Source organism: Zea mays, chromosome 2 (assembly GCF_902167145.1).
Source record: "Zea mays cultivar B73 chromosome 2, Zm-B73-REFERENCE-NAM-5.0, whole genome shotgun sequence".
Taxonomy (NCBI): Eukaryota; Viridiplantae; Streptophyta; class Magnoliopsida; order Poales; family Poaceae; genus Zea; species Zea mays.
The window spans coordinates 138,762,207-138,785,775 of NC_050097.1; the positions used below are offsets into that span (position 1 = coordinate 138,762,207).

General features: G+C 44.5%; 1 protein-coding gene and 1 long non-coding RNA gene across 2 annotated transcripts; one reads left to right on the top strand and one right to left on the bottom strand.

The window, feature by feature from the left end:
• Positions 1-7,677: 7,677 nt before the first annotated feature.
• LOC100280640 (nucleotide binding protein) lies at positions 7,678-21,888 on the bottom strand. Its single transcript, NM_001153558.1, has 11 exons — positions 21,465-21,888; positions 20,694-21,005; positions 20,493-20,601; positions 20,284-20,407; positions 17,928-18,015; positions 17,755-17,838; positions 16,922-17,018; positions 16,731-16,818; positions 9,047-9,152; positions 8,861-8,953; positions 7,678-8,411 (listed from the first exon to the last, which is right to left on the bottom strand). The coding sequence occupies exons 1-11, from the start codon at positions 21,621-21,623 to the stop codon at positions 7,974-7,976; spliced, it is 1,698 nt and encodes a 565-aa protein (NP_001147030.1). The 5' UTR covers positions 21,624-21,888; the 3' UTR covers positions 7,678-7,973.
• On the top strand, positions 8,170-20,062 carry LOC103647011 (uncharacterized). Its single transcript, XR_004856338.1, has 3 exons — positions 8,170-8,434; positions 19,660-19,772; positions 19,901-20,062. It is a non-coding gene; the product is annotated as an uncharacterized lncRNA (long non-coding RNA).
• Positions 21,889-23,569: the final 1,681 nt, after the last annotated feature.

Consider the following 23,569-nt stretch of genomic DNA (forward strand, 5'->3'; position numbering starts at 1 on the left):
TTCACTTGGGTATTCTTTTTGCAGGAAAAATCTCATACCCAAGAGATCTTAAAGGGATTCTTGAGACAGGCTCAAAATGAGTTCGGTTTGAGGATCAAGAAAATTAGAAGCGACAACGGGACAGAGTTCAAGAACTCACAAAATGAAGACTTCCTTGAGGAGGAGGGTATCAAGCATGAGTTCTTTTCTCCCTACACGCCACAACAAAATGGAGTAGTGGAGAGGAAGAATAGAACTCTATTGGACATGGCAAGAACCATGCTTGATGAGTACAAGACTTTGGATCGGTTTTGGGCCGAGGCCGTCAACACCGCTTGCTACGCCATCAACCGGTGGTATCTACACCGAATCCTCAAGAAGACATCATACGAACTCCTAACCGGTAAAAAGCCCAATATTTCATGTTTTAGAGTCTTTGGTAGCAAATGCTTTATACTTGTTAAAAGAGGTAGAAAATCTAAATTTGCTCCTAAGACTGTAGAAGGCTTTTTACTAGGATATGATTCAAACACAAGGGCATATAGAGTCTTTAACAAGTCCTCTGGACAAGTTGAAGTTTCTTGTGACGTTGTGTTTGATGAGACTAACGGCTCTCAAGTAGAGCAAGTTGATCTTGATGAGATAGGTAATGAAGAGGCTCCATGCATCGCGCTAAGGAACATGTCCATTGGGGATGTGTGTCCTAAGAAATCCGAAGAGCCTCCAAGTGCACAAGATCAACCATCCTCCACGCAAGCATCTCCACCAACTCAAAATGAGGATGAGGCTCAAGTTGATGAAGGAGAAGATCAAGTAAATGAGCCACCTCAAGATGACGGCAATGATCAAGGGGGAGATGCAAATGATCAAGGCAAGGAGGATGAAGATCAAAGGCCGCCACACCCAAGAGTCCACCAAGCAATCCAACGAGATCACCCCGTCGACACCATCCTCGGCGACATTCACAAGGGGGTAACCACTAGATCTCGTGTTGCACATTTTTGTGAGCATTACTCTTTTGTTTCCTCCATTGAGCCACATAGGATAGAGGAAGCACTTCAAGATTCGGATTGGGTGATGGCGATGCAAGAGGAGCTCAACAACTTCACGAGGAATGCGGTATGGCATTTAGTTCCACGTCCTAATCAAAATGTTGTAGGAACCAAATGGGTGTTCCGCAACAAGCAAGACGAGCATGGTGTGGTGACAAGGAACAAAGCTCGACTTGTGGCCAAAGGATACTCCCAAGTCGAAGGTTTGGATTTCGGTGAAACCTATGCACCCGTAGCTAGGCTTGAGTCAATTCGTATATTTTATTAGCCTATGCTACTTACCATGGCTTCAAGCTTTACCAAATGGACGTGAAGAGTGCCTTCCTCAATGGACCAATCAAGGAAGAGGTCTATGTTGAGCAACCTCCCGGCTTTGAAGATAGTGAGTACCCTAACCATGTCTATAAACTCTCTAAGGCGCTTTATGGGCTCAAGCAAGCCCCAAGAGCATGGTATGAATGCCTTAGAGATTTTCTTATCACTAATGGATTCAAAGTCGGAAAAGCCGATCCTACACTCTTTACCAAAACACTCGAAAATGATTTGTTTGTATGCCAAATTTATGTTGATGATATTATATTTGGGTCTACTAACGAATCTACATGTGAAGAGTTTAGTAGGATCATGACACAAAAATTCGAGATGTCTATGATGGGGGAGTTGAAGTACTTCTTGGGATTTCAAGTGAAGCAACTCCAAGAAGGCACCTTCATTAGCCAAACGAAGTATACTCAAGATATTCTAAGCAAGTTTGGGATGAAGGATGCCAAACCCATCAAGACACCCATGGGAACCAATGGGCATCTCGACCTCGACACGGAAGGTAAATCTGTAGATCAAAAGGTATACCGGTCGATGATAGGTTCTTTACTCTATTTATGTGCATCTCGACCGGATATTATGCTTTCCGTATGCATGTGTGCAAGATTCCAAGCCGACCCTAAGGAAGCTCACCTTACGGCCGTAAAACAAATCTTGAGATATTTAGTTTATACTCCTAAGTTTGGGCTTTGGTATCGTAGGGGATCCACATTTGATTTGATTGGTTATTCGGATGCCGATTGGGCAGGGTGTAAGATTAATAGAAAGAGCACATCGGGGACTTGCCAGTTCTTGGGAAGATCCTTGGTGTCTTGGGCTTCAAAGAAGCAAAATTCCGTAGCTCTTTCTACCGCCGAAGCCGAGTACATTGCCGCAGGACATTGTTGCGCGCAACTATTTTGGATGAGGCAAACCCTTAGGGACTATGGTTACAAATTAACCAAAGTTCCTCTTCTATGTGACAATGAGAGTGCAATCCGCATGGCGGATAATCCCGTTGAGCATAGCCGCACTAAACACATAGCCATTCGGTATCACTTTCTAAGGGATCACCAACAAAAGGGAGATATCGAGATTTCGTACATTAATACTAAAGATCAATTAGCCGATATCTTTACCAAGCCACTAGATGAACAAACTTTTAACAAACTTAGGCATGAGCTAAATATTCTTGATTCTAGGAACTTCTTTTGTTGATTCACACACATAGCTCATTCATATATCTTTGATCATATCTCTTTTATATGCTATGACTAATGTGTCTTCAAGTAATTTTCAAACCAAGTCATAGGTGTATTGAAAGGGAATTGGAGTCTTCGGCGAAGACAAAGGCTTCCACTCCGTAACTCATCCTTCGCCGTCGCTCCGAGCAACTCTCCATCTTTGGGGGAGAGAGCATGAGTCCAAAGCAAAAAGACTCCTACTTTGGTATAATCTTCACTCATGTTTTATTTTGCCAAAGGGGAGAGAGTAGTTAGCAAAGGGCTCTAATGGATCCGTTTTTGGCGATTTATGCCAAAGGGGGAGAAAGCATGAGCCCAAAGCAAAAGGACCGCACCACCACCCATTTAAAAGTTTTGGCTTTCAATTGGTACTAATTTTAGAAAGAGTTTTTTCAAATGGTATGATTTTGAAATTGGCATCTCATTGTGTTCAAAAGGGGGAGAGAGTAGTATTTTCAAAATCAACATCTTAAAATCCTCTTGAACACTAAGAGGAGATTTCATCAAGGGGGAGTTTTGTTTAGTCAAAGGAAAAGCATTTGAAACAGGGGGAGAAAATTTCAAATCTTGAAAATGCTTTGCAAAATCTTATTCATTTACCTTTGACTATTTGCAAAAGAACTTTGAAAAGGGTTTACAAAAGAATTTGCAAAAACAAAACATGTGGTGCAAGAGTGGTCCAAAATGTTAAAAATAAAGAAACAATCCATGCATATCTTATAAGTATTTACATTGGCTCAATTCCAAGTAACCTTTGCACTTACATTATGTAAACTAGTTCAATTATTCACTTCTATATTTGCTTTGGTTTGTGTTGGCATCAATCACCAAAAAGGGGGAGATTGAAAGGAAATTAGGCTTACACCTATATTCCTAATTGATTTTGGTGGTTGAATTACCCAACACAAATAATTGGACTAACTAGTTTGCTCTAGTGTATAAGTTATACAGGTGCCAAAGGTTCACACTTAGCCAATAAAAAGGACCAAGAATGGGTTCAATCAAAGAGCGCAAGGGATAACCGAAGGCAGCCCTAGTCTGGCGCACCGGACTGTCCGGTGCACCACCGGACAATGTCCGGTGCACCAGGGAACTCCAAGCTGAACTCTTCACCTTCGGGAAAACTCAGAGGTGCTCCGCTATAATTCACCGGACAGTGTCTGGTGCTCCAGGAATGAAGCACTCTGAACTCACCAGCTTCGGGAATTCGCTCCGCTATAATTCACCGGACATGTCTGGTGTGCACCGGACTGTCCGGTGAGCCAGCGGAGCAACGGCTACTTCGCGCCAACGGTCACCTGCAGAGTCATTTAATGCGCGCCAGAGCGCGCAGAAGTCAGGCACGCGCGAAGTGGCGCACCGGACACTCTACAGTACATGTCCGGTGTGCCACCGGACATCCAGGCGGGCCCAGCAGTCAGAGCTCCAACGATCGGAACCCAACGGCCTGGTGACGTGGCTGGCGCACCGGACAGTGTCCGGTGGCGCACCGGACTGTCCGGTGCGTCATGCGACAGCAGCCTCCACCAAACGGCTAGTTTGGTGGTTGGGGTTATAAATACCCCCAACCACCCCACATTCAAGTCATCCAAGTTTCCAACCTTCCAACCACTTACAAGAGCTAGGCATTCAATACAAGACACACCCAAGTGATCAAATCCTCTCCCAATTCCACAAAAGCATTAGTGACTAGTGAGAGTGATTTGTCGTGTTCTTTTGAGCTCTTGCGCTTGGATCACTTTCTTCTTTCTCATTCTTTCTTGAGATCAATACTCAATTGTAACCAAGGCAAGAGACACCAATTGTGTGGTGGTCCTTGCGGGGAAGTTTTGTTCCCGGTTGATTTGAGAAGAGAAAGCTCACTCGGTCCGAGGGACCGTTTGAGAGAGGGAAGGGGTTGAAAAAGACCCGGCCTTTGTGGCCTCCTCAACGGGGAGTAGGTTTGCGAGAACCGAACCTCGGTAAAACAAATCCTTGTGTCTCACTTCCTTATTTGCTTGCGATTTGTTTTTACGCCCTCTCTCGGACTCGATTATATTTCTAACGCTAACCCGGCTTGTAGTTGTGATTAACTTTGTAAATTTCAGTTTCGCCCTATTCACCCCCTCTAGGCGACTTTCACTTCCGCTCCACAACTCTGACGGTATCATCTACCCTTTGTCGTTGTTCCTCCACACTCTCAATTGGTATAATCCTTCACTCTTATTTACTTGTACCAATGGGGAGAAAGTAAGGGCTCTCAACGTCTCTGTTTTTGGCGATTAATGCCAAAGGGGGAGAAAATATTAAGCCCAAAGAAAAAGGACTGCACCACCATTTCAAAATTTTTAATTGATGATTTTCACATTGGTATCCACACTATGGCAATCTCTTCAATTTGTATCTTTAAAGATAGATTTTCAAAATTGGTATCCAATTCAAAATCAATCCTTCAATTGGTATCTTTAAAGGTCAAATTTCAAATTGATATCCATTTCAAAAACCCTCTTGAAAGCTAAGAGGATAATTTCATTCAGGGGGAGTTTTATTTAGTCAAAGGAAAAGCATTTGAAACAGGGGAGAAATTTCAAATCTTGAAAAATGCTTCTTGCAATCATATTCATATACCTTTGACTATTTGCAAAAAGACTTTGAAAAGATTTTCCAAAAAGATTTGCAAAAACAAAATAAGTGGTGCAAATGTGGTCCAAAATGTTAAATAAAAGAAAAGCAATCCATTCATATCTAGTAAGATCATAAATTGGTTTAATTCCAAGTAACTTATGCACTTACCATATGCAAACTAGTTCATTTCTGCACTTTATATATTTGCTTTGGTTTGTGTTGGCATCAATCACCAAAAAGAGGGAGATTAAAAAGAAAATAGGGTTAACATTGTCCTACAATTAATTTTGGTGGTTGAATGTCCAACACAAACATATGGACTAACTAGTTTGCTCTAGAATTCATGTATTATAGGTGCATAAGGTTCAACACAAACCAATAAATATTCAAGTTAGGGACCCAATTTAAAAGGAGCAAAAAGGACTTGAGTGTGCTGTGAACTGGCGCACCAGACTGTCCGGTGCACCAGGGTTGTACAGGAGTTAAGCAGTCACTCTCGGGAAAACGCTGGCACGCTCCGCTATAATTCACTGGACTGTCCGGTGTGCCACCGGACTGTCCGGTGAGCCAGCGGGGTAACGGCTACCTACGCGCAACGGTCGACTCTGACAGCGCTACAGTGTTACGACAGAAGTCAGAGCAGCGAGTCAGAGGGGCACCGGACTGTCCGGTGCACCACCAGACTGTCCGGTGCCACAAGAAGACAAAGGCACCAACGGTCAACTGCTCCAGAACCCTAACGGTTGGGTGACATGGTGGCGCACCAGACACTGAACAGTGAGTGTCCGGTGCGGTCCGGTGCGCCCATCGATAGCAGCCTCCCCAACGGCTACCTTGGTGGTTAGGGGCTATAAATACCCCCCAACCACCACAACTTCAAGCATCCAAGTTTTCTGAAGATCACATTCAATACAAGAGCTTTAGCCTTCACTTCAAGACACAATACAAAAGATCAAATCCTCTCCGAGTCCTAAATTCACTCTAAACACTTAGTGGCTTTTGAGAGAGAGATTTTTGTGTTCATTTGAGTTCTTGTCGCTTGGATTGCCTTTCTTCTTTTTCATTTTTACTCTCAAGTGCTTTGTAAGCGAGGCAAGAGACACCAAGTGTGTGGTGGTCCTTGCGGGGTCTTAGTGACCCGTGAGATTAAGGAAGAAGGCTCACTTGGTCTAAGTGACCGTTTGAGAGAGAGAAATGGTTGAAATAGACCCGGTCTTGTGACCTCCTCAACGGGGACTAGCTTCTTTGGAACCGAACCTCGGTAAAACAAATCACTGTGTTCACTCGCCTTATTTCTTGGTTGATTTATTTTCCCTCTCTTTACGACTTGAGTTAAACTCTAACACTAACCTCCGACCTTAGTGTATGTTTAAGTTTATAAATTTCAGGTTTCGTCTATTCACCCCCCTCTAGGCGACTTTGACAAAAGAAGGTCCTGAACAAAGGTGTGCTTCATTATGCAACGAAGGTGTGCTTCATTATGCCTTCGAAACACCTAAAACATCTAAAAACAATTGACAATCATGATAAGTTTCGATAGAAGGTTCCCTACAGGTGGAACCAAACATCCCAACGTTGTCGGCAGTGATTTTAATCTAATTTCTAAACGTTGTTTGGAGGCTGTTTGTGTTTGATAATGATTCCGATTCATCATGCTGAACCTCCGATTGGTTCAGGTTCCGAACATGTTTCTTCGCGCCGTAAAGCTTCGTTTGTGGTCAGCTACTTAGTGCCGCAAGTACAAGCCTCTCATCTAGAAAAAAATAAAACCTATTATAATTTATAGAATGAAGAAAGCATATATCTCAAACCCAATAAAAATAACTGGTAGTGCCACGGAATAAAGGAAACCTTGGAACGTAGGAATTTTACAGAATTTATATACGAACTTCATAGATAAAATGCAAGATTTATGAAGGAATCCCACCATCTTTGGATTTAGTTTTGTGCAAATCCACAATTCCCAGAAATACGACTAACTATTTTTAATATAAAAACGATAAAAAGAATTACGTTTTTTTCATAATTGGTCGTCCAAGACCTTAATATTTCCTGCATTTCCTAAGCAGATGATGGAAGAGTGAGGGTGATGAAATGCTTAGGACATTGGATAAATATGAGAAATAGATTATGAATTGCTATATAAAGTATATGCTAGCAATTACTCCAGCAGCCTCCGTATCTCACTCTCCATTTCAAACTCCATTCTGTAAACAGTATTTTGCATTTATAGTAATGCATTTACAATACAAAACAGTGTTTGTTTTCAAACTCAACTCTGTAAACAGTACATTTACAACGTAGAACAGTCAGTGTTTTGCACGCTGAGATGGCCTCTAGTGTCCCACAACAAAAACCAAATATTTCCTCCGAGCGAGGAAAAAATTACCTGCAGAGAATCCATTGGCTGCCCACCATCAGGAGTAACAAGACTTGCACCAAAAATGGGTATACTCTAGTCTACAAGTAGAAAGTTATAGAAGAACAAAAAAATATCAAACCAGTAAGCTTGTAATATTTCATCTTACAGCAATGTCTGTATATGTACAGGAGCAAGTTCCGTTATTTTCTTTTGCCAACATCGATGGCAACAATGACACTTCTGTAACTAAGACGTCGCCGATGAAGCAGGAAAAGAAAATGTCTAGCAAAAATGCTAGCAAAGCCTCTTCAAGCCTTCCGTGCCAGCCTCCCCAAGTTATTCCGCTCCATTTAACCTCATGTTAGTGACTAAAGATAGATGAATAGCCATGGCCAAGCAAGCATAACAAAAATGCTAGCAAAGCCTCTTCAATTATGTGAAAAGAACAGGTGGTGGTTGCTTGAAGCTGGGGCTGGAAGCACCTGCTTTATTTGACGATGTTAACATCTTATCCTTAGCAGTGGCATTGCCTACAACCTGTTCAGAAGAATCCGGCTGCTGGTTGCTTTCGCTATGGATGGGTCGGGCCCAAATTTTTATCAGCCCCTCGCGGCATATAGTGAGGATTGATTCACTAGTGAATTCCAGGCCGGATAGGGGATCTACATGTACCCGGTGTGCAACGAGAGGTGAGAGCTTTGGCACATCTCGCATCCGTGGAGAAGGCTGTAGAACACCGGCTGGAGGGCACGCATTATCCCACTGTGCAGATGGGCTTCCACTACTGAATGTCGGTGAGCCACCAGACGGATGGCGTAGAGGGACAGCAATCTCTTCCAATGCCAGATCCCAGAGAAGCAGTTGGGTATCCTAAGTGCAAGCAAAGTGAAAAGGTATCATTTGTAGTAGTATTAATTCTGTTCAACAATCAATTCCAGAAAAGGCAATAGCACATCCCATGTTGAAGAAACGATCATAAAATATCAAGTTATACCACAAATTAATTAATTAATTAAGAAAAAATAGTTTGAACCCCAATTTAACCAAGCGACCAAAAAGACAGCCGGAGCATCATCCTCTCTTTCTAGCAGCAAGTGCAACACAAACTGCTAAGAGTCCAACAACTAGCAAGAATATAAAGTTCTAGATACATGTAGCATTTTAAGCTCTTCTGTCTTCTACTCTTCTCGGTATGCAGAAGCTCAGAAAGTAAAAGAACAATTGGTGACTAGAGCTTTTGTCATGATTCTGAGATACTATAGTAAAAACCACCATAAAAATTCGAGATTAAAAAAAATCTTATATCAACTTCTAGGTACCTGTCCAATTGACCCAAAGCGATACATGACATTTTCTTCCGTTTCATCAGAATTTGGTGGGGACCAATACGGATCAAAAGAAACTGCACTAACCTGTATAATTGCAAATTAATTCGACTCAAAATGGAGGTTTCAATTAAAAATGCTATGTGATAAAAGCAAAGACAATTGTAACGATAATGTCACCCATGAATTATGCCCTTCACCCCATGCAACTATCTTTCTATCATCCATGCTCCATACTTGCACAAGATCATCTTCACCACCTGATAACAAATATTTGCCATCCGCACTACAGAACATCACAACGAACTAATTAGCACCTTCCAGAATCTAATTCACAGAAGTGTAGAGAGAATAAAACAAGATTCAAACATGCAATGGTTGTATGCATAAATTAGGCAATCCATTCGGTGTTGTTATTAAGTCCTGTTTCCTAAGCATGTCCTGTTTCCTAAGCATTCTCCTAGTTACTTGTGCTAGTTAATTATAGTCATTAAAGACCTTGAGCAGCTCAACAGGTGTGTGCGGCTGCCAAGGCTCCTATCAGATTAGCTAAGCTCTAATGAGCTGTTATGTAATCAATGTGACTCATCTTTCTATATAATCAAGCAATGATAGCTGAGGTTAGTAGTCCCGGCAAAACACTCTGTCTACCTCTAACATTTGGTATCAGAGCTTAGGTTAGACACCTGAGAGCCTCAAGGCCGACTCCTCTCTTCTCTACTCATGTCGACCTCTGTTGAGCGCGCTGCCAGGCTCAAGGCCAAGGGAACCAGCGAAGGAGAGCTGGGCGACTTCTCCAGCCGGGCTGCATGTCTGAAGGCTGCAGAGGAAGCAGCGGTGCTGGCAGTCCAGGCAGCAAAGCAGGCAGCGGCTGCAGCAGAGGCGGCGGCAAGGACGGCGCAGGAGCTGCGGGCTGAAATCGCCGCCGAGAAGGGAGAAGATGAGGAGGTCGAGGAAGAGGAAGAGGAGATGGAGAAGAATCGGAGGCCGTGGACTCCTCCGCGAGATCGGAGGCGTTCGCAGTCACCACTGCGGGACCGGAGGCGCTGCCGCGGCGGTGGTCGCTACGAGTCGCCGCAAGGAAGGGTGGTGTACCGCGACTCCGGCAGCGGCACGGCGTGGCCGATGCTGGACAAGACGAATTACTACGAGTGGAGCCAGACTATGAAGCTGAGGATGCAGGCGCGCGATCTCTGGGACGCCATTGAAGGCGGTCCTGTCCAGTTCCGCGATGACAGACGCGCACTGGAGGTGATCGTCGGGGCTGTACCCAAGGAGATGGGTCTCCCACTGCTCGACAAGGCTACGGCGAAGGAGGCGTGGGACGCCATCGCTGCGACCCGCATCGGCGTGGACAGAGTCCGTCGAGCAACGCTGCAGCGCCTACGCTGTGATTGGGAGAACATCAGTGTCAATCCTGGTGAGCAAGTGGATGACTTTGTTGTGCGGTTGTCAACTCTGCACCAGCAGCTTGTCATCCATGGTGATAGGGACATCACTGAGGAGCGCGTGGTGGAGAAATTCCTGCGCACGGTGCCAGCCAAGTACTCACAGATCGTCGTCGCCATTGAGCAGTTCCTTGATTTTGAGGCACTGACTCTTGAGGAGGTGACTAGAAGGCTTAAGGCGGTGGACAATCGCGAAGAACAAGTACTGACCGAGCCGGTGGCCATCAATGGCAAGCTATTGTACACTGAGGAGCAGTGGAAAGCGCGATGCAGAAAGGAGAAGAAGGGAGACGATGCAGGTGGCTCTGGTTCCAGGAACCAGCGCGGTGGCGGTGGATGCAGCCGCGGTGGTGGACGAGGACGAGGCAGAGGAGGTGGACGTGGTGGCGGACGAGGAGACGGCAATGTTGCTGGCCGTGTCGGCCCCAACACCTGCCTCAACTGCAACCAGGAAGGCCACTGGGCACGTGAGTGTCCGCAACCGCGCCGTGAGGATGCAGAGCACGGCAGTGGCGGTGGAAACCGTGCTGGTCGCGGCGGTGGCAATCGTGGTGGAGGTCGCGGCGGTGGCAATCGTGGTGGAGGTCGCGGCGGCGGAAATCAGGCTGGACAGCGTGGCGGGAACCAAGGAAGGCATGAGGCGCGCGTCCAGTACGCCGAATGTGAAGAAGATGGTGCTCTGTTTCTGGCACATGGCTTTATCAGCCTGGAACAGAGCACGCCGGCGCACAGCTAAACGGCGCAGCACGTCGAGCTCTCTGAGCCACGTGCCTGTGCCTACCTTGGCGTGGATGAAGATATGGACAGCGGTTGGTACCTAGACTCTGGCGCAACACATCACATGACCGGACGTCAAGAACTCTTTGCTGATCTGAACACTGGCGTTCGAGGAACGGTCCGGTTCGGGGATGCATCGAAGGTGGAAATCAAGGGAGTTGGATCCATCATTTTTCAAGCCAAGACTGGTGAGCAGAGAGTTCTTCACGGCGTTTACTACATTCCAGCGCTGAAGAACTCCATACTAAGTCTGGGACAGCTTGATGAAGGAGGGTCCAAGGTTGTTATTAACCATGGCGTGCTCCGCATTTGGGACAATCATCACCGATTGCTGGCCAAGGTACATCGAGGGAAGAACAGGTTGTACATTTTGTACCTCGAGGCTGCACAACCTATCTGTCTCGCGGCGCGCAAGGATGTTGAGGCATGGCAGTGGCACGAACGTTTCGGCCATCTAAACTTCGATGCACTCCGGCGACTCAGCAAGGAGAAGATGGCGCGTGGGATGCCGGTGGTCGATCATGTGGACCAGGTATGTGACACTTGTGTCACCACGAAGCAGAGGCGGCGCTCTTTTCCGGCCGCAGCAGCATATCGTGCCCAGAATCAACTCGAATTGGTGCACGGTGATCTGTGCGGCCCAGTCACGCCAGCGACACCGGCGGGCAACCGCTACATTCTGCTGCTCGTCGATGATGCCACCCGTTTTATGTGGGCTGTGTTGCTGCCATCCAAGGACGCAGCGGCCGAAGCAATCAAGAAGATCAAGGCAGCAGCAGAGGTGGAAAGCGGGCGCAAGTTGAAGGTCCTGCGCACCGACAATGGCGGGGAATTCACCGTCGCGGAGTTCGCCGCATACTGCGCTGATGAAGGTATTAAAAGGCATTTCAGTGCTCCTTATTCACCGCAACAGAATGGTGTGGTTGAGCGCAGGAATCAAACTGTGGTGGCCATGGCACGAGCTCTGCTCAAGCAACGCCGGATGCCTTCTCGGTTTTGGGGGGAGGCTGTGATGACGGCTGTGCACATTCTGAATCGATCTCCAACAAAGGCACTGAAGAATGTCACTCCGTATGAGGCATGGCATGGCCAGGCACCAACAGTTGGCCATCTCAAGGTATTTGGTTGCGTGGCTTATACCCGGCGGCTTACTCAGCTCCAGAAACTTGATGATCGTGGTGAGGCTGGAGTGTTCATTGGCTATGCAGAAGGGGCCAAGGCATATCGTGTATTTGATCCAGTGTCCCAGCGCGTGCGAGTCAGCCGTGATGTGGTATTTGATGAAGGACGTGGCTGGGACTGGGCATCAGCGGCAGCAGGTACTTTAGAGGCAGCAGGCAGCGATTTTGTTGTTGAGTTTCCATGGGCAGAAGAGTTTTCTGAAGCAGAGAGTTCAGTGTTACCCTCACCACCTCTTCAGTCACATCCTACATCACCTAGTCTCCCTTTGGTGAGTGCAGGAGAGTCTGCAGCAGAAGCAGAGGAATCCGCAGTGGAGACAGAGGTGTATGTGTCGCCTAGAACACCTACACCAGCTCCAGCAAGCCCGCAGATAGAGCATGTGACTCCTCTGGAGAATGATAGTGAAAGGGTGGATGCTTATCATGATGGTGAAGAGCTTCGTTATAGGAAGATCCATAATTTGTCCAGATCTCTTTGATCTGGATTTATCTCTTCTTCTTAATATATTGAGGCGCAGTTCTCCTGCGTTTTTCCAAAAAAAATATTATTGGTAATCAGCCAACCCCTTTGCCGGCACAGAGGTTGTTTGCAGAACTGAACCTCACTCATGCCGGTGAGCCCACAAGCTATGAAGAGGCCAAAGATGACCCAGATTGGCAGGCAGCAATGAAGGAAGAGCTGAGCTCAGTTGAGCGGAATGGGACTTGGGAACTTGTTACTCCTAGTCCAGGTCATCGCCCAATTTCATTGAAGTGGGTGTTTAAATTGAAGAAGGATGAACATGGTGCTGTGATCAGGCACAAGGCAAGACTTGTGGCACGTGGCTTTGTTCAGAAGGAAGGGATTGACTATGAAGATGCCTTTGCACCAGTTGCAAGAATGGAATCAGTACGTGTTTTACTTGATCTAGCAGCACAAGAAGGTTGGGCAGTACATCACATGGATGTGAAGTCTGCATTTCTGAATGGAGAACTCAAAGAAGAGGTTTATGTTACTCAGCCACCAGGCTTTGAAGTATCAGGAGAAGAGAAGAAAGTGTACAGGTTACACAAGGCATTGTATGGCCTAAGACAGGCTCCTCGGGCTTGGAATGCCAAACTTGATTTGACTCTCAAGCAAATGGGTTTTCAGCAGAATGTATATGAGGCTGCCATGTACAGGAAAGGCTCAGGTGATTCTTTGCTGGTAATTGGAGTCTATGTTGATGAATTGATCATCACTGGAGTCAATCAGCAGAAGGTTGAAGTTTTCAAGGCAAAAATGAAGCAGACATTCGAAATGAGTGATTTGGGTCTGTTGTCTTTCTATCTTGGGGTTGAGGTAAGACAATCAGAGGGAAGCATTACTCTGAAACAGACTCATTATGCTAAGAAGATACTTGAGCTCGGTGGTATGGCAGACTGTAATCCAGCCACCACCCCCATGGAAGAAAGGTTGAAACTGAGCAAGGAAAGTACAGCAAAGGAGGTAAATCCAACTCAGTATAGAAGACTAGTTGGTAGCCTGAGATATCTAGTGCACACAAGGCCAGATTTGGCTTTTGTTGTAGGGTATGTTAGCAGATTTCTGGAGAAGCCAACAGCTGAACATCTTCAGGCTGTAAAAAGAATCTTGAGATATGTGGCTGGTACTCTAGATCATGGGCTATGCTATACTAGAATGACAGGCAAGGCAAGATTTGTGGGTTATAGTGACTCAGACTTGGCTGGAGATATTGATACAAGTAAAAGCACTACTGGATGTTTGTTTTTCCTTGGAAACAGTCTGGTCAGCTGGCAATCTATCAAGCAGAGAGTTGTTGCCTTGTCAAGCTGTGAGGCTGAATATGTGGCAATGACAACAGCTGCAACCCAAGCCTTGTGGTTGTCAAGGCTGTTTGCAGAATTATTGGGAAGAGAAGTTGAGGTGGTGGAACCTAGAGTAGACAATAAATCTGCTCTAGCTTTGGCAAAGAATCCTGTTTTCCATGACAGGAGCAAACATATTAGAATCAAGCATCACTTCATCAGGGACTGTGTGGAAGAAGGTAGCATCAAAACAGAATTTATTCCCACTGCAGATCAGCTTGCTGATATACTGACCAAAGCCTTGGGCAAGACCAAGTTGGAAGATATGAGAAGCAGAATTGGGATCAAGGAGATCAAGATCAGTTGAAACAGGCCTTAGGGGGAGAAATGTTGTTATTAAGTCCTGTTTCCTAAGCATGTCTTGTTTCCTAAGCATTCTCCTAGTTACTTGTGCTAGTTAATTATAGTCATTAAAGACCTTGAGCAGCTCAACAGGTGTGTGCGGCTGCCAAGGCTCCTATCAGATTAGCTAAGCTCTAATGAGCTGTTATGTAATCAATGTGACTCATCTTTCTATATAATCAAGCAATGATAGCTGAGGTTAGTAGTCCCGGCAAAACACTATGTCTACCTCTAACATTCGGAAGATAAGATGTTAGCAGGAAAGGTTTGAGTATGGAACTTGTTCAACAAATAGCCATATAACAAATACTGAGAACCAAGTAGTAGCTTGGTTTGTTAGTACTCCAGTTGAGATGATGGCCACTGAGCTCAACCAGAGGATCACCAACTTGCAGGTACCTCCCTGAGAAAATGGGATTCAGTGACTTCATGGCTAGCAAAGGTTCACCCTACTTGCTGCTATCCTATCACAACTCCCACTCAACCGACCTCATTGCAAGCCCTTCTTTTCCATTCATTCCATCCCACCCCAAAGCCTTTAACTTCAAGGGCACAACTAAAACTGAATTAAGCACTGTCCCCCTACGGCCCTACCCTAGCAATGTGCAGGATGATTTTGAAAAAACTGGCTGGCCGGGTATTATATGTGGCTATGTACTTATGTAGCCCATCTTTACAATGAGCTGAGAATATTGTTTGTTAATGCAGTATATCATTGTCAGCTGAGGTAGAAGCCATGGTGGTGTGTCATTGTACCAGCTGCTGCAAGCCAATATACAAGTACATCACCATGTACCACACTTAGAAGTAGTAATGGATCATGATCCAAATATTTCTTCACAATAAGTTAGGGTCCTTAATAAATTTTAGTTCAAAAATGAATAGGAATAGAGCCTGAACCTAATCCGAGTGGATCCTTAGATTTTGTAGTGTAAAATTTAGAGCTCATTACCACCCCTAACCACACTTCAAATTTATACATTGTACTAGATGTGCCTTCATCCTTTCTCGTTCCTTCATCTTCGACTCAGTTACTCCGTTATGTACTTGTTCCCATCTTGCCATTTCTACTTTTTCTCCAAGAATTTCAGATTTTCTATTTAGATGTTTGTAACCATGAATTATTCAACTAACAGAAAAACTTGCATCTGACATATTCTATATCGTAATATTGCTTCATCTAATATTTATCGATTCTGAATGTTAGGAAGAGGAAAAGCCGAGCAGATGGACTAAATATCTTGCCCCTAGCCTGCTATAAACTATCCATTCTAAAACTCCATACATTATGCTCATGTAATTATGCAAAAATGGCCAACGGTACTAATTCGAGTTTTGACAAACATCTCAAAACTAAGTTTAACAAGGTAAAATGACATGAAAAAGATTGGAATAGGTTTGCTATATAGTGATTCACATATTACTCATGAGTCATCAGGACTACACAAGTTAAAAATATATAAAATCTAAAAACCAGGCAGTAATACAACCATAGTTGTTAAGGTGTCCCATCCCCAAGGCGACGCTTAAGCGTCACCTAGGCGGTAAGCGCGCCGGCGACGTAAGGCGTCCTGCTCGCCTTACGCCTGCACCTAAGGCGAGTGGGAGAGGCCAGTGGTGGCTCCAGCAGCGGCTCCTCCAACAGTGGCGTTGTGGCTCCTCCAGCATCGGCGCCGCAGCGGCTCCAGAGGCTCCTCCAGCAGCAGCTGGCACAGGAGAGAGGGAGCCAGCTGGAGAGAGAGAAGAAGAGGGAGAGACGCCAGTGGGGAGAGAGGGGGAGGCAGGGTCGCTGGGAGTCGGGAGTGAGGCGGCTAGGTCACTGCCTCGCTGGGAGGGGAGGAGTCAGGAGTGGCGGCTGAGACTGGGAGAAGATAGAGAGGGAGAGGTCTAGGAGAGAAAATGGTCTTAACGCTAGTGGGCTTTTGGGCTGATTTGTAGATTGGGGGCTAAGTTTTTCTTTTATCTTTTCCTCGTTTTTATCCTAAATACTTTCTCAAATATCAATATTTTTCTATTTTTAACTATATTTAAGGCATCGCCTCGCCTTACACCTTATCGCCTAAAAGGTAAAAGAGGGCCAGTCGCCTTACCTCGCCTTGCCGCCTTAACAACTATGAATACAATTGATGCAATACATCATTAAGGGAACCATGCACAGTCCCGTATATGTCAGACTTGGACATGCAAAAATATTTCAGTTCTATGAAACTTATGCAGAATAGGTGGCAGACCATATCTAGGAAGCAAAACATGCTATTGGCAGCTTACCTCCAAGAGCAACACAACAGTGCACCGTAGTAACTTTTCCCACCAAATATTAGTTGTTCTTTAGCAAAGTCAAATACTCTTAAATGGCCTGCATAAGATCAGATTGTTTTAGTGCAGTATACAACTTTTCCAACAGCTTACCATTTTCTGCGTAAAGCTGTCGATTCTCATTCTTGGGTAGAGAAATTTACCATCACGCCCAACAGTTGCCAAGTAAGCACCATCCGGTGAAAAGGAAATGTCATTGATTGCACCTTGACAGATGTGCCACCTTGCAATTGGATTGCTCTGCAGTATAATTTTAAACCATAGAATGAATCATAGCAGACGCAACATTAGGACTCAATGATGTTAAAAAAATCCAATTAAGGGCATGCTTAATTCTCTTGCTCACCCTTGTCTAGCCTTGCCTAGCAAGGTAGAGAAGAAAAACTCATGAAGCTTTGTTTGGTTTGAATTTGGGCAAGGTGGGGATTTCCCTTGCTTTGGAAGGAGTGCTAGATTGGCTAACCTCGCCTGTGCCTTGCCTAACCTTGCCAAGCAAGGAAAGTGGGCAAGTTTGTTCAAGACAACCAAACATGCCGTAACTCTCATAGGTACTTCGCAAATCTTGTCATAAAATCACAGCAATGATAATTGTTTCACACACTTATATTATATATTTCCAGTATGACCTGCTGGAATGGGTTTAGTACTATTCGGTAGCTGGTATTAGCTGATAAAAAGGTCAGGCCAAGGATACACAAGTTTATGCTTTAATGTCGACTACCAAGAGGCAAGAATGCAGCCAACGCCAGTGCACACCTTTAATTTTGTCAGCCTTCAGGTACTTATGATAGATATTTTGGTATGTGTCAGCTACAAAGAAAGGGCAATAGAGTGTTGCAGGAGGTCAAAGCACTTGTCTCCATAACAATTTTCCAGAAAAAAAACATTTTACTAATACCCTGAAGTAAATTATGGAACGTACATAGCCATGTCAATGTAATTTTTAGTAAAAGAGATATCATGTAGCTTGAGATACCTTACTCGACTTTGCATGTGAAATCAGCACCTGACTTTGATCCTTTACAGTTGGAAATGTCCAATCAGTATTTCCATCCTTGCACTGAATGTAGAAAAGAAAACTTATCAGCAAAGTAAATTTAACAAAGTATGGTTACTTCATACAAAGTTCCATGAGCATTAAGGGCTCACTTTGTCATACACGTACAGATTCCCATCAGCATGACTAACAACAAAAATTCCTTCACGCTCTGGAACCCATGCAACACAAGTGCTCCGACTGCATAGATTGGTGTCCAAGCATCAATATATACTTACAATTTAATTACTGTGTAAAGAAAAGCATTCATCTACACACAGAAATAGTATCTTCTGTTTTAACTTCGGCATCGTAGTTGCCTTTGAACTAAGAAAATAAGTTTAAGTAAACTCTACTAAAAAATGACAAGGGAAAATCCATTCAAATATCCTAGACAGCAGGCACAGCACATAATCAAGATTATCATCCTTCGGTAGTTTAATCGCCACAACGGTTTCAATATAGCAGATCCCACTATACAAGTATGTATGCATGCTAACCAAAATGCTTCCCTTTAGATCTTACTCATGACACGGTCTCCCGAAGTATCCTTTGACCATTTATTTATTATTTTATATTATATTGTTCATACTTATAAACTTATGATAGTTGGATTGTACATTTGATTGCAAATCTAACGGTGTCAAGTTTGTATTATAATCAATGTTTTCAGGTTGTCCGACTAATCATGATTAGTTGCTATTAGTTGGTCTTATCGGTCCTATCGATAAGGCTCCCTAACGTGATCAGGTCAACTAGAAACCTAGTCATCTGATTAGTCGGCGACTAATCGCGACTAGTCATCCAAATAGGGTGGCCGGCTACTAACCTAATGTGTGATGTCATGGGCTCCGAGACCGGACCCTTGAGGAATTTTAGCCTAGGCCCATTAGAGTTCAGATTCAGATATACTCTAGTTAGTCTCTTATCTCATCCTCTCTCCTCTCTACCCGTGACTCCGAGCGCCTCCTCTCTCCAGCCCGTGCACCACCTAGACCTAGAGACCATCGGCCGCCGCTTCTTGGACCTAGAGGCAGACTGATCCGCTGCTGCTTGGACCACTGCCTGGACAGCCACAAAGACTGTCGCCACGGACGACGCTTGGAGATGAATTCCTCTTCAGATGGTATGGCTCATTGGCTCTGCTCTGCTCTGCTCTTTGGGTTCTGCCGTGTTGCTCCTAGCTCGAAGTGCTGCTGTAGTGCTACGCGCTGCTGTCAATTGTCAGGTTGTGCTCTGTTGCTAAGTGGTGCTGTTGTTGATGAAGCTCTTGGTGCAACTCAGCATCTAAGAGGGAAGAATATGCCAAGGGCTGCTGCTGCTCGTGCTGCCTCTGTGGGTGCTACTGTTAGACAAACATACACTAGAAGCATGCAAGGAATACTATAGTTGCAGCTCTAGTTATTGTTGAAGAGGACAATGAGGAGATGGAGGAAGATGAACCAGCAGCACATGGAGGAGACTTTGATTATGATGAGATGGAGAAAGAAGCACCTGTTGCAGCTGGGCCATCTACTGTAGCAGCAGCTGGAGATGGAAAAGAAGGCTTCCATTGGATGATGATGTACTTGTTTAGTAGATGCTTCAAATCTAAAATTTATTAATATAATATTCTCTTTGTCATTTAGATGCATTTAAACTCTAATTTGTTGTTGTTCTAGACATTGATATGGTTCGATTATGTAATATGGAGTTTTAGACCAATTTACTTGGCTGTTGGCTGCTTGGTCATATGGTTTAATCCTTCTTTACTTGGCGGCTTGGTCATACGGTTTAATTACCTGATTTTGCATCATTGCTTGGTTGCTGCGCTGCCACTTCTTACTCATTTAATCCTTGTTTCAGATACAAGAGCTGCAACTCAGCAAGATTGGAGTGGGACAGCCAAAATACAATGAAGCTGTCACTTCACATCTAACACACTATGTTCGTCTTCGCTGATGCATGCACTACAAGTTGTAAGTCAAGAACTTAGTATCTTCCATGCATATGGGTTATCGTTACTTTTGTCAGTATCTCAGACCGTGTCCAGCAGCTTTTTCATATGATTATCCAAAACACTGTTTTACATTGTTTTGCACTGTAGACTGCACTATTCGCTGAGTAGAGTTTGAATATGAAGATGAGGATGGATAAGCTGTTGGAGATAGTCTCAGCAAATTCTAACAGATCGCAGTGTACTGCATGTCGGCTTGTGTAACTCGTAGGACCACTACCATATCAAGAAATAAATATTTAATACTGGTAAGGTAACGGCAAGACAAATTTGCCAAGCTTATTAAGGGGGAAATTGACAAACACTTTTAGCACATGTTCGGCTGTGGTAAAAGGCAGCTGTTGCTGCTGCCGTGCTGCGGGCTCCAGCAGCTTCCCGCTCTCTCACAAAAGTACTGTTGCAGCAGCTGCGGCAACAGTTTTTTATCATACCCAAACAGCGTGTTAAATTAAACAGTAAAAATGAAAACATGCCTGCTGGCAGCGCCACCTTGACTTGGATCTTTGTCTTTATCTTTGTCTCTATTAACAAAATGCTGATATGAAACGGGCTTCTTTCCAGGATCTTGCAGCTGCTGCCTCAGTGACATTGAATAGACTGTAGAACAAATAAAAGAACTTATGCACGATTCTTTAACTAATATAAGCATAAAGCTTTCCTAATTATGAAGCATTTGACATACCATCTCCTGAGAACACCCCAACAAGCAGATCGTGCCCATCCTTGGCCTCTGGGTCAAATGCATGGCAAAGCGGGTTTGAGCTACTGAAGTGGATGGACTTTATTGGATCCTGATGCAATTAGCATGTGAACAGAGAACCACAGGATACCAAAGTTGCAAGCAACTTAACATGCATGCATGCAATAAGAGATAAGGAAATACTTTGTCATGTGAGTTGAGATCACTGATGAAGAGTGTATCTGCAGTATTAAATATGATGTACGCGCCCTTTCCATCATAGTTTGCCATGCCTTGCGATCCACTTGCACTAGTCGACACACCAATTCCTCCACCCATGCGGCTGCTTCCTGAGACAGCCCTGCTGGTACCATTGCTCCCGAAGCTAAGTGCCCGGCTCCCATTCCCAGTGCCGAGAAGTCTTGCAGCTGCAGACCGCATCCCACTACCAGCACTTGGTGTTGAAGGCGTGGAACCCTGGCCTGCTGGCTTCTCCTTCAAATATGCCACTGTCATCTGGCACCATCACAACAAACAATCGATAACTGCATAAAGGATTTGTAATCTACACAACGCAACAGAATCAGAAAGCACAAAGCCCTCAGAACAGTTAAGCAGATATTTGATCTATTCTATTAGAGTGTTAGAATTTGCGAACAGAAAAATGTGTGTCATTTGTATTTGTATTTTTTCCTAGAACGGTAACACGAAATATATGCAGGGACTATCCAAACATTAAACATTACACCAATCTATGCTGCGCCTGATCCAATCCATGAAGCGCCTAGAAACTTCCGAATATCTGCCGCATCGCATCTACGATGACTCATCCAGATACCACACCTGATCAAGCCAAGTCAACACACATCCCAACCCAATTCCCCATCCATCCAGCACAGACCGACCCATCAATAACCCCATAAAGCACATCAAACTGCCTCGCTACCCTAATCCGAACGACGGCGCCCTTGCTACCTGGGAGACGGTCTTGCCGCTGTGGCTGTAGTGCACGACGGCGGGGGAGTGCGTCTTCTCATACTGCAGCTTGTGCCGCCCCTCGGGGGTCTTGAAGTAGGTCTTCAGCCCGCCAGACCCCGCGCCGGCCCCGCCGGCCGACCCCGCCGCCGACGCCATGCTCCCCCACGGGCGATCGCGGACCGCCGCAATGCTCACTCGCCGACCCCGCGCGCGTGCGCAGACAGACGAGGCCGCGTGAGCAGTCACCGGCTCATGCCCCCGCCGGTGACGCGAGGGGTAGGGCCATGGAGGCGAGGGATGAGGTGGTCGGATTGGGGATGAGACGGGGTGGATGCGGGAGAGCCGGAGAGCAGAACGAAGCCTTGGACTCGGTCACTCGGAGGAGCGGAGAAAGAAAAAAAACGAGTTGATTATTTTTTGCGGACTCTTCGTGTGTCCATAGAAAAATTCTATATGAGTAATATGACATCGTGACTATATGAAACGGAAGAAGACCCTTTCGGTAATATGAAGAAACTCTTTCGGCTAGGTCGAGAGAAAATATAAAAAATGAAAAACAAGTAAAAAAATAATGCATGATGACTAATTTGGTGACCAGAGCAACTGAATTTTTTCTATATATCTTTTCAATTCATCGGTCACCAAATCAGTTCTAAAAGTTGATTTTTTTAGTATAAGTGGGTGTTTGGTTTATAGGGACTAAACATTAGTCCCTTCACTTTATTCCATTTTAGTTCATAAATTGTTAAATAGGGAAACTAAGGGCCCGTTTGGCACAGCTCCAGCTCCTGATTCTAAGCGAGGATCTAGAGGAGTCGTGCCAAACAGGTATTTTTTTTAACTGATTCTCGTGTGGAGCCGAAAGATCGGGAGTCGTTTTTGTGAAGAAAGGTGGGATCTAAAAAAACCTGCTCCACCCTCCCTTAAAATAGCTCCTCAACCAACCAAATATGGACCTCCCCTTAAATTTTGATCGAAATTACCCGTAATTGCCATTGGACAAAAACATAACGAGCCAATTTATGGATTAAACATTTGAGACCATTTTATGCACTACTATGATGAGAATATTTTATATGTTATTGTTTCATATTTTTTTTCCGTATATGCATCCTACTTATTGGTTTGTAACAAAGTTAAACTGCAAAGGATAAAACAGACAATCGCCACGGACCACCAACTTTCAGAAGACAAGAATCAGTTTACTTGCCAAACGGTTTTAAAAATGATTCTGATTCTCTAGGAGAAGCAGGAGGATCAACTCCTCACGAGGATCAGGATCTGGAGCTAAAGAAGCTGGAGCTGGAGCTTTGCCAAACGAGCCCTAAAATAGAGTTTTAGTTTCTATATTTAGTAAATTAGGGACTAAAATGGAATAAAATTGAGGGACTAAAAATTAGTCCATAGAAACCAAACACCCCCTAAATATAAAGTTGACTTTCGAAAGAACATGATAAAAGGCTCCGCAATTGATAAATATGTCATCAGCACTCTCAAGTTACTCGTACTAGTATAATGTTTGTACGGTCATATTTGATTGGTGACAATGACAAACCATAGTGAAAAGCCCTTTGTCATAATGTTGATCTCTAGACTAAAAGTTACAACACACCTATCCAAACACATTACAATCCAAAAAAATTGGAATTAGAATTCAAAATAGTCAGCATGTTCGCTTGGCTTTATTTCCTACTGGCTTCTACTGCTTCTATATTGTTTTTATCTATATAGATTGAAGCTGCAACAGTTTGAACAATTAGCTTTAATATGAAGCAAACAGCCTGAGTAAGGGTGTGTTTGGTTTGACTTTTGGCTTTGACTTTTGCCCCCCTAAAAGCCAAAAGCCAACCAAAGAGATGGATCCAGGAAGCAGTTTTTTCTAAAAGCCGACTTTCTCGTAGTGCAAATCTGAAAGCACCTCTGGACCTGCTTTTAGTGGCTTTTCGGATAAACTGTGAAAACATATATCGAAGAATTTTTTACGATTTTTAGTGGTTTCCACCAAACGATTTTTAGCTTTTTAACAGCTTACAACCTACAGCAGCTTTTTTCACAGCTCACCGTCCACAGCAACTTTTTTCACAGCCACAGCCCAACCAAAT

Bases quoted from the DNA above. Each gene is read 5' to 3' on its own strand.
- LOC100280640 (NM_001153558.1), bottom strand. From the start codon at position 21,623: ATGGCGTCGGCGGCGGGGTCGGCCGGCGGGGCCGGCGCGGGGTCTGGC. The intron at 20,602-20,693 runs GTATTTCCTTAT...TAATTGCATCAG, and splicing joins ATCTCAACTCACATGACAAA to GATCCAATAAAGTCCATCCA. The intron at 8,412-8,860 runs GTACCTAGAAGT...GCTTGCACTTAG, and splicing joins GCTTTGGGTCAATTGGACAG to GATACCCAACTGCTTCTCTG.